The sequence below is a fragment of the Lontra canadensis genome, unplaced genomic scaffold (assembly GCF_010015895.1).
Source record: "Lontra canadensis isolate GAN:19392208 unplaced genomic scaffold, GSC_riverotter_1.0 scaffold113, whole genome shotgun sequence".
Taxonomy (NCBI): Eukaryota; Metazoa; Chordata; class Mammalia; order Carnivora; family Mustelidae; genus Lontra; species Lontra canadensis.
The window spans coordinates 806,879-817,804 of record NW_022631107.1 but is presented as its reverse complement, the minus strand read 5'-3'; the positions used below and the strand labels follow the sequence as shown (position 1 = coordinate 817,804).

The 10,926-nt window shown below is 40.9% G+C and overlaps 1 protein-coding gene across 2 annotated transcripts in view; it reads right to left on the bottom strand.

The window, feature by feature from the left end:
* Nucleotides 1-405: 405 nt before the first annotated feature.
* The window catches only part of SLC35D2 (solute carrier family 35 member D2), a 53,294-nt gene continuing 42,773 nt past the window's right edge, over nucleotides 406-10,926 (bottom strand). Inside the window, exons 12-14 of one of the 2 annotated variants that reach the window (XM_032840442.1) lie at nucleotides 2,332-2,417; nucleotides 1,209-1,291; nucleotides 406-528 (exon numbers count right to left, since the gene is read on the bottom strand). In XM_032840442.1, the coding sequence (XP_032696333.1) occupies nucleotides 472-528; nucleotides 1,209-1,291; nucleotides 2,332-2,417 (226 nt within the window). In that variant the 3' untranslated portion in view covers nucleotides 406-471. Of the gene's footprint in view, nucleotides 529-1,208; nucleotides 1,292-2,259; nucleotides 2,418-10,926 lie in introns of those variants that run through there. The other variant, XM_032840441.1, reaches the window with a different exon arrangement.

Here is a 10,926-nt window from a genome sequence, read left to right as displayed (position 1 = left end):
TGCTGATAATAATGACTCTCACACCGTCAGCCATTTCCATCCTCTTAAACGCACATGGTACTGCAGGGGGACAGCAGCTCAGAGATGCGGCTGGCCAACCAATCAGTTAGTTCTCTGCCCGCCCAAAATCCTTGGTTGCAGTCCCTTTCCTCAATGGTTTCCTCTGAAAGATTCGCTTTCAGATGGTAAGGCTTTGCCCAAATAAGCTTCCGAGGGCTGGCGATGGCTCGCTGTGCAGCAGCGCGTGAGGTAGGTTCTCTTCGCAGTTGGCAGACGTGCTTTCACCAAGTGGCTGAGTGCTGTCCCTGACCAGAACGTCTGGCTTCCGGTTCCTACAGCGGGGATGCCCCGCCCCCCGTCCTGCTCCCCAGTCCCGCCCCGTCCTGCCCCGCCTATGGGCCTGGTCTGCAATCTTGCCTCAGATTGTAACTCTTCAAATCCTGAGGAATGTTTTCTTCGTCCATGGGTTGTTTAGGGTTCAAATGGCCACTCAGAGTTAAAAAGGAGTATCTCAAGCCCCCTGCCATGCTGAAAGGAGAAAAAAAAGTGGAAATAAATAAACCTCACAGGTAGTATCCCCAGGTCTGTACAAAATATACCTCTTTATAGATCTAGCCAGAAGGGAGTGATTGAGACCCCTGTTTTTCTCCTAGCTTGTGGCTTGCTTGATGAGAATTACCCACTCTTGGTTAGAAATCTTTGGAGGCAGAAAAAGAAGAGATCAATCCCATACAAAACTTTGGAGAGAAAATAAATATTTGTTTATTACTGGATAAACTATACTGTTATCCTAAGACAGTGTTCCATAGAACCCCAAAATGCCTTTCAAAAGTGTCTCAGCCCCTCCTCCCAATATCATTAATGTATGGTGCTTTGATGGAGCAGGACCTCAGGAAGGCCCACTTCACAAAAGGGAGGCAGACAACTTAGACGGTTTTGTTTTGTTTTGTTTTGTTTTTGTTTTTGTTTTTTTCTGAGAAAGACATATGACTTAAATTTGGATCTCAGCCCCCTGAATTTTCATCACACACATCATGATCTTCATGAAGGAGCATGTCATAAAAACAGATGAACGGAGTGATTTAAGTAAAATTATCTTAGAAACTAAAATGTCAAAACACCTCCCGTTCCTTCACTTGCAACAGATTAATCACACTTTTTAAAATTCATATTTTACTAAAATGAGTTCATTTAGAAATCCCACTCACCAAATATTTAACCCTACAAAGTTTAACATAGAGAAAATATAGTCTCCACCAACTAACATTCCAATGTAGGCAATGGATACATTCTGCAGAAAAAGAGAGAGGATTAGTCATTTTAAAAGGGAAGGATTTAGGGGGAAAATACATATAGATGGTAAAACCTGAGACTAAATATTTTAGTTACTTTGCCCAGAGACATACACAGTAGCTGCTCACAGAATGTTGAATGAATGAAGAAAAAACCATTACATATGGCTTTCCATGGCATGATAATTACAGAACACTGCATCATTCATGCCTCTTACAGTTAATACACAGGAAAAGAAAAAAAAAATGATGTAAGCGTTGAGCTGTAATCAGCTTTCCAGATCCCATCTCTTCAGCATCACTGGCTGGTAAATTTTAATCATACTGGACCCTAAACTTGCATGGATTAGACATCCAGCAAATTCTAAGCAGTGCCCTGCCCTGTATATTCTAGGAGGGGCCAGGCGGACAACAGACAGTCTACTGCTAGGGCAGACAGTCTTTCTAACTCACTCTATTGGTGTGATTGGAAAATCAAAGCAACTGTGGGACAGAGCACAGAACACCCTGCCCTCCTCTTCACTTCTGTGTGTATTCAGACACACAGACACAGACACACCTACATACAGTCCATGAGTTTAGTACCTTATACATTGTGCATATATCTACATTAAAAACAGGTCTTCACAAGGCTTCCCTTTCCTAGTCAACAGGTTCTCCCAGAACCAAGTTTACAAACAAGGCACCTAACAAGACATCTTGGTGAATACAGAGATTTGGAAATTTTTTTCTGCTTTGTTTACTTCATTTTCTCAGACCCTCCCCTCCGAGACCACCCTCGAATTAAAGGTCATAATTTGTCTCTCCTTTTTAAATTAGCAAGCCCTCCCTCTGGTTCATGGATTAGGGGATGAGAAGATCTAAGAAGAGGTGACCCAGGTACAGCTGCGAAGGTCACAAGTCTCCACGCTTTCTCTACCCCCCCCCCCCCCCCCCCCCCCCCCCCCCCCCCGTTACAACCATAAAATTGAACCCTGCTCCTCTTGTCAAGACTGGATTCACGGCCAGTTCCCTGTTTCCCAAGGCTTCACCTGCTTACCTTGATGGCTCCAACCACTGCTGTTGTGAGGGCCGAATTGTAAAAGCTGCATAGAACTGTGGAGTACATCAACAGAAACCTGGGACAAGGAGGAAACGCTTGGATGTGCGCCTGACTCGCGGGGCAGAACAGATTAAGCAAAGTCTATGTATCACCGACCCACAAGTACTTCAAACAAATGGAGACAAACATACCATGAAGAGTTTATAACCTACATCTTCAAACACCCCCATTATAATTCTAACTTTCTACAGGAAAATGGCCCAGTCGGGCACTGGCCAAATTTTCTGCCTTAAGACTTCTTTTCATTCTGTCTGTGCATTTCCCATTATGTTTCCATGTAAAGGCAGGAAGAATGGGGAGTTTCTTTTAATGGTCTGAAATCTTTTAACAGCTATGTCACAGCAGTGGTCTCTAATCCTCGGGGTGCATCAGAATCGCCAGGCACACTTTGTAACACACAACGATGCCTGACGGCAGTTCTCCCTCAGCTGGTTTGAGGTGGGTCCCTCCGCTGGGCGCGGCATCGAAGCTCCAACAGGTAATACGAATGTGCAGCCACTGAGAACCACTGGTGTGTCGAAGGGAAAATCAGCGAGGGATTGCTGGCTTTGGACAAAAGAGACTGAAATTGATGGATTCCCCAGTAATCAGACCACAAAAAGAAAAGGCATCCAGTCTGGTAAGGAAGAAGTCAAACTTCCACTGTTTGCAGATGACACGATACTATATACAGAAGACCTGAAAGGCTTCACCAAAAAACAGCGAGAACTGATAAGCGAATTCAGTAAAGCAGCAGGATACAAAATCAATGTACAGAAATCTGTTGCATTCCAATGCACTAATAATGAAGCAGCAGAAAGAGAAATTACAACAACAAACCTATTTACAATGCACCAAAAATAATACAAAACCTAAGAATAAACTTAACCAAAGAGGTGAAAGACCTATACTGAGAAAACTATAAAACAGGGGAGGAGTCAAGATGGCGGAGAAGTAGCAGCTGAGACTACTTCAGGTAGCGGGAGATCAGCTAGATAGCTTATCTAAAGATTGCAAACACCTACAAATCCAATGGGAGATCGAAGAGAAGAAGAACAGCAATTCTAGAAACAGAAAATCAACCACTTGCTGAAAGGTAGGACTGGCAGAGAAGTGAATCCAAAGGGATGGGAAGATAGACCACGGGGGGAGGGGCCGGCTCCCGGCAAGCGGCGGAGCAACGGAGCACAAAATCGGGACTTTTAAAAGTCTGTTCCGCTGAGGGACATCGCTCCAGAGGCTTAACTGGGGTGAAGCCCACGCGGGGCCAGTGTGGCCTCAGGTCCCGCAGGGTCACAGAAGGATCGGGGTGTCTGAGTGTCGCAGAGCTCGCAGGTATTAGAACAGGGAAGCCGGCTACAGAGACAGAGCCGAGGAGTGAGCTCACAGCTCGGGCTTACCTTGAACCGGTCGCAGGCTCGGTGAGCTCGGAGCGCAGCCGGAGGCCAGGGTGACGGGAGTAATTGGACGCTGTTCCCTGAGGGTGCACTGAGGAGTGGGACCCCTAGCTCTCGGCTCCTCCAGGCCGGAGACTGGGAGGCCGCCATCTTCCTTCCCGTCCTCCGGACTCTACGGAAAGCGCTCAGGGAACAAAAGCTCCCAAAAGCAAACCCGAGCGGATTACTCAGCCCGGCCCCTGGTAAGGGCGGTGCAACTCCGCCTGGGGCAAAGACACTTGAAAATCACTACAACAGGCCCCTCCCCCAGAAGATCAACAAGAAACCCAGCCAGGACCAAGTTCACTTACGAGGAGTGCAGTTTCAATACCAAGGAGAGCAGCGGAATTCCAGAGGAGAAAGCAAAGCACAGAACTCATGGCTTTCTCCCCATGATTCTTTAGCCTTGCAGTTAATTTAATTTTTTTTTCTTTTTCAATTTTTTTCTCTTCTTCTGCTAAATTTTTTTAAACTTTTACCCTTTTCTTTTTTAACGTTTTTTAACTAGTTTATCCAATATATATATATTTTTTCCTTTTTATATTTTTTTCATTATTGGTTTTCTTTTTTTTATTTGTTTCTTTTTTCTTTTTTTTTTTTTTTTTTTTTCTGAACCTCTTTTTTTCCCCTTCCCCCCCCCCCCCTCACGATTTGGGATCTCTTCTGATTTGGCTAAAGCATATTTTCCTGGGGTTGTTGCCACCCTTTTAGTATTTTACTTGTTCCTTCATATACTCTTATCTGGACAAAATGACAAGGCGGAAAAATTCACCACAAAAAAAAGAACAAGAGGCAGTACCAAAGGCTAAGGACCTAATCAATACGGACATTGGTAATATGTCAGATTTAGAGTTCAGAATGACGATTCTCAAGGTTCTAGCTGGGCTCAAAAAAGGCATGGAAGATATTAGAGAAACCCTCTCGGGAGATATAAAAGCCCTTTCTGGAGAAATAAAAGAACTAAAATCTAATCAAGTTGAAATCAAAAAAAGCTATTAATGAGGTGCAATCAAAAATGGAGGCTCTCACTGCTAGGCTAAATGAGGCAGAAGAAAGAATTAGCGATATAGAAGACCAAATGACAGAGAATAAGGAAGCTGAACAAAAGAGGGACAAACAACTACTGGACCACGAGGGCAGAATTCGAGAGATAAGTGACACCATAAGACGAAACAACATTAGAATAATTGGGATTCCAGAAGAAGAAGAAAGAGAGAGGGGAGCAGAAGGTATATTGGAGAGAATTATTGGAGAGAATTTCCCCAATATGGCAAAGGGAACAAGCATCAAAATCCAGGAGGTTCAGAGAACCCCACTCAAAATCAATAAGAATAGGTCCACACCCCGTCACCTAATAGTCAAATTTACAAGTCTTAGTGACAAAGAGAAAATCCTGAAAGCAGCCCGGGAGAAGAAGTCTGTAACATACAATGGTAAAAATATTAGATTGGCAGCAGACTTATCCACAGAGACCTGGCAGGCCAGAAAGAGCTGGCATGATATATTCAGAGTACTAAACGAGAAAAACATGCAGCCAAGAATACTATATCCAGCTAGGCTATCATTGAAAATAGAAGGAGAGATTAAAAGCTTCCAGGACAAACAAAAACTGAAAGAATTTGCAAACACCAAGCCAGCTCTACAGGAAATATTGAAAGGGGTCCTCTAAGCAAAGAGAGACCCTAAAAGTAGTAGATCAGAAAGGAACAGAAACAATATACAATAGCAGTCACCTTACAGGCAATACAATGGCACTAAATTCATATCTCTCAATAGTTACCCTGAATGTTAATGGGCTAAATGCCCCAATCAAAAGACACAGGGTATCAGAATGGATAAAAAAACAAAACCCATCTATATGTTGCCTACAAGAAACTCATTTTAAACCCGAAGACACTTTCAGATTTAAAGTGAGGGGGTGGAAAAGAATTTACCATGCTAATGGACATCAGAAGAAAGCAGGAGTGGCAATCCTTGTATCAGATCAATTAGATTTTAAACCAAAGACTATAATAAGAGATGAAGATGGACACTATATCATACTCAAAGGATCTGTCCAACAAGAAGATCTAACAATTGTAAATATCTACGCCCCTAACGTGGGAGCAGCCAACTATATAAACCAATTAATAACAAAATCAAAGAAACACATCGACAATCATACAATAATAGTAGGGGACTTTAACACTCCCCTCACTGAAATGGACAGATCATCCAAGCAAAAGATCAACAAGGAAATAAAGGCCTTAAATGACACACTGGACCAGATGGACATCACAGATATATTCAGAACATTTCATCCCAAAGCAACAGAATACACATTCTTCTCTAGTGCACATGGAACATTCTCCAGAATAGATCACATCCTTGGTTCTAAATCAGGTCTTAACTGTTATCAAAAAATTGGGATCATTCCCTGCATATTTTCAGACCACAATGCTCTGAAGCTAGAACTCAATCGCAAGAGGAAATTTGGAAAGAACCCAAATATATGGCGACTAAACAGCATCCTTCTAAAGAATGAATGGGTCAACCAGGAAATTAAAGAAGAATTGAAAAAATTCATGGAAACAAATGATAATGAAAATACAACAGTTCAAAATCTGTGGGACACAACAAAGGCAGTCCTGAGAGGAAAATATATAGCGGTACAAGCCTTTCTCAAGAAACAAGAAAGGTCTCAGGTACACAACCTAACCCTACACCTAAAGGAGCTGGAGAAAGAACAAGAAAGAAACCCTAAACCCAGCAGGAGAAGAGAAATCATAAAGATCAGAGCAGAAATCAATGAAATAGAAACCAAAAAAACAATAGAACAAATCAACGAAACTAGGAGCTGGTTCTTTGAAAGAATTAATAAGATTGATAAGCCCCTGGCCAGACTTATCAAAAAGAGAAGAGAAAGGACCCAAATAAATAAAATCATGAATGAAAGAGGAGAGATCACAACTAACACCAAAGAAATACAGACAATTATAAGAACATATTATGAGCAACTCTATGCCAACAAATTTGACAATCTGGAAGAAATGGATGCATTCCTAGAGACATATAAACTACCACAACTGAACCTGGAAGAAATAGAAAGCCTGAACAGACCCATAACCAGTAAGGAGATTGAAACAGTCATCAAAAATCTCCAAACAAACAAAAGCCCAGGGCCAGACGGCTTCCCGGGGGAATTCTACCAAACATTTAAAGAAGAACTAATTCCTATTCTCCTGAGACTGTTCAAAAAAATAGAAATGGAAGGAAAACTTCCAAACTCATTTTATGAGGCCAGCCTCACCTTGATCCCCAAACCAGACAAGGATCCCATCAAAAAAGAGAACTACAGACCAATATCCTTGATGAACACAGATGCAAAAATTCTCACCAAAATACTAGCCAATAGGATTCAACAGTACATTAAAAGGATTATTCACCACGACCAAGTGGGATTTATTCCAGGGCTGCAAGGTTGGTTCAACATCCGCAAATCAATCAATGTGATACAACACATTAATAAAAGAAAAAACAGGAACCATATGATACTCTCCATAGATGCTGAAAAAGCATTTGACAAAGTACAGCATCCCTTCCTGATCAAAACTCTTCAAAGTGTAGGGATAGAGGGCACATACCTCAATATTATCAAAGCCATCTATGAAAAACCCATCGCAAATATCATTCTCAATGGAGAAAAACTGAAAGCTTTTCCGCTAAGGTCAGGAACACGGCAGGGATGTCCGTTATCACCACTGCTATTCAACATAGTACTAGAAGTCCTAGCCTCAGCAATCAGACAACAAAAAGAAATTAAAGGCATCCAAATCGGCAAAGAAGAAGTCAAACTATCACTCTTCGCAGATGATATGATACTATATGTGGAAAACCCAAAAGACTCCACTCCAAAACTGCTAGAACTTGTACAGGAATTCAGTAATGTGTCAGGATATAAAATCAATGCACAGAAATCAGTCGCATTTCTCTACACCAACAATAAGACAGAAGAAAGAGAAATTAAGGAGTCCATCCCATTTACAATTGCACCCAAAACTATAAGATTCCTAGAAATAAACCTAACCAAAGAGACTAAGAATCTATACACAGAAAACTATAAAGTACTCATGAAAGAAATTGAGGAAGACACAAAGAAATGGAAAAATGTTCCATGCTCCTGGATTGGAAGAATAAATATTGTGAAAATGTCTATGCTACCTAAAGCAATCTACACATTTAATGCAATTCCTATCAAAGTACCATCCATTTTTTTCAAAGAAATGGAACAAATAATCCTAAAATTTATATGGAACCAGAAAAGACCGCGAATAGCCAAAGGAATATTGAAAAAGAAAGCCAGAGTTGGTGGCATCACAATTCCGGACTTCAAGCTCTATTACAAAGCTGTCATCATCAAGACAGCATGGTACTGGCACAAAAACAGACACATAGATCAATGGAACAGAATAGAGAGCCCAGAAATAGACCCTCAACTCTATGGTCAACTAATCTTCGACAAAGCAGGAAAGAATGTCCAATGGAAAAAAGACAGCCTCTTCAATAAATGGTGTTGGGAAAATTGGACAGCCACATGCAGAAAAATGAAATTGGATCATTTCCTTACACCACACACGAAAATAGACTCAAAATGGATGAAGGACCTCAATGTGAGAAAGGAATCCATCAACATCCTTGAGGAGAACACAGGCAGCAACCTCTTCGACCTCAGCCGCAGCAACATCTTCCTAGGAACATCGCCAAAGGCAAGGGAAGCAAGGGCAAAAATGAACTATTGGGATTTTATCAAGATCAAAAGCTTTTGCACAGCAAAGGAAACAGTTAACAAAACCAAAAGACAACTGACAGAATGGGAGAAGATATTTGCAAACGACATATCAGATAAAGGGCTAGTGTCCAGAATCTATAAAGAACTTAGCAAACTCAACACCCAAAGAACAAATAATCCCATCAAGAAATGGGCAGAGGACATGAACAGACATTTCTGCAAAGAAGACATCCAGATGGCCAACAGACACATGAAAAAGTGCTCCATATCACTCGGCATCAGGGAAATACAAATCAAAACCACAATGAGATTCCACCTCACACCAGTCAGAATGGCTAAAATTAACAAGTCCGGAAATGACAGATGCTGGCGAGGATGCGGAGAGAGGGGAACCCTCCTACATTGTTGGTGGGAATGCAAGCTGGTGCAACCACTCTGGAAAACAGCATGGAGGTTCCTCAAAATGTTGAAAATAGAACTACCCTATGACCCAGCAATTGCACTGCTGGGTATTTACCCTAAAGATACAAACGTAGTGATCCGAAGGGGCACGTGCACCCGAATGTTTATAGCAGCAATGTCTACAATAGCCAAAGTATGGAAAGAACCTAGATGTCCATCAACAGACGAATGGATAAAGAAGATGTGGTATATATATACAATGGAATACTATGCAGCCATCAAAAGAAATGAAATCTTGCCATTTGCGACAACATGGATGGAACTAGAGGGTATCATGCTTAGCGAAATAAGTCAATCGGAGAAAGACAACTATCATATGATCTCCCTGATATGAGGGAGAGGAGATGCAACATGGGGGGTTAATGTGGTAGGAGAAGAGTAAATGAAACAAGTTGGGATTGGGAGGGAGACAAACCATAAGTGACTCTTAATCTCACAAAACAAACTGAGGGTTGCTGGGCAGAGGGGGGTGGGGGTGGGGGTTATGGACATTGGGTAGGGTATGTGCTATGGTGAGTGCTGTGAAGTTTGTAAACGTGGAGATTCACAGACCTGTACCCCTGGGGGAAAAAATATATATATATATATGTTTATAAAAAATAAAATTATAAAAAAATAAAAAAAAAAATAAAAAAAAAACTATAAAACATTGGTGAAAGAAATTGAAGATGGCACAAAGAAATGGAAAGACACTCCATATTCGTGGATTGGAATAACAAATGTGGTTAAAATGTCCATACAAAGCAATCTACACATTTAATGCAATCCCTATAAAAATATCCATAGCATTTTTCACGGAACTGGAACAAACAATCCTAAAATTTGTATGGAATCACCAGAGACCCTAAGTAGCCAAAGCAATCCCATAAAGCTGGAGATATCACAGTTCTAGACTTCAAGTTATATTACAAAGTTGTAGCAATCAAAACAGTATGGTACTGGCACAAAAACAGACATATAGACCAATAAAACAGAATAGAAAACCCATAAAGAAACCCACAATTATATGGTCAATTAATTGTCGACAAAGGAAGCAAGACTAGTCAAGGGAAAAACAGTCTCTTCAACAAACAGTACTGGGAAAACTAGACAGCAATGTGCAAAAGAATGAAACTGGTCCACTTTCACCATACACAGTAATACCCAAGATGAATGAAGGACCTAAATGTGAGACTTGAAACCATAAAAATCCTAGAAGAGAACACAGGTAGTAATTGCTTTGACATTGGCCATAACAACATCTTTCCAGATAGGTCTCCTGAGACAAGGGAAATAAAAGCAAAAATGAACTATTGGGACTACATCAAAATAAAGAGCTTCTGCAAAGCAAAACTGTAAGGTTTTTTATTACTAAGTTTTTATAGATTTTGGAGACTACTCCTTTATCAGATCTATCATTTGCAAATACCTTCTCTCATTCAAAAGGCTACCTTTTAGTTTTGTTAGACAAAGACAAATACCATATTATCTCACTCGTATGTGGGATTTAAAAAAACAAAGTAAGTGAGCAAAAGAGGGAGAAGGGGGAACCAAACCAAGAAACAGCCTCTTAACAATAGAGAACAAACTGATGGTTACGAGAGGGGAGGTGGGTGTAGGGATGGGTGAAACAGCTGATGGGGATTAAAGAGAAAAGAAAGGAAAAGGAGAAAGAAATTAATAGATTCCACATGCCAATAACACTCCTGTGCCCTATGTCCAAAGTTAATTCACCAGACATTCAACATTGATCTCTATAGTGACACTTACTGCTAAGAAAATGACTAAGGAATTGTGACCAAACACCAATCAAAAAAAAAAACAAAAAAAAAAAAAAATGCCATATATATATATATATATATATATGGCACCTGGGTAGCTCAGTGGGTTAAAGCCTCTGCTTTCGGC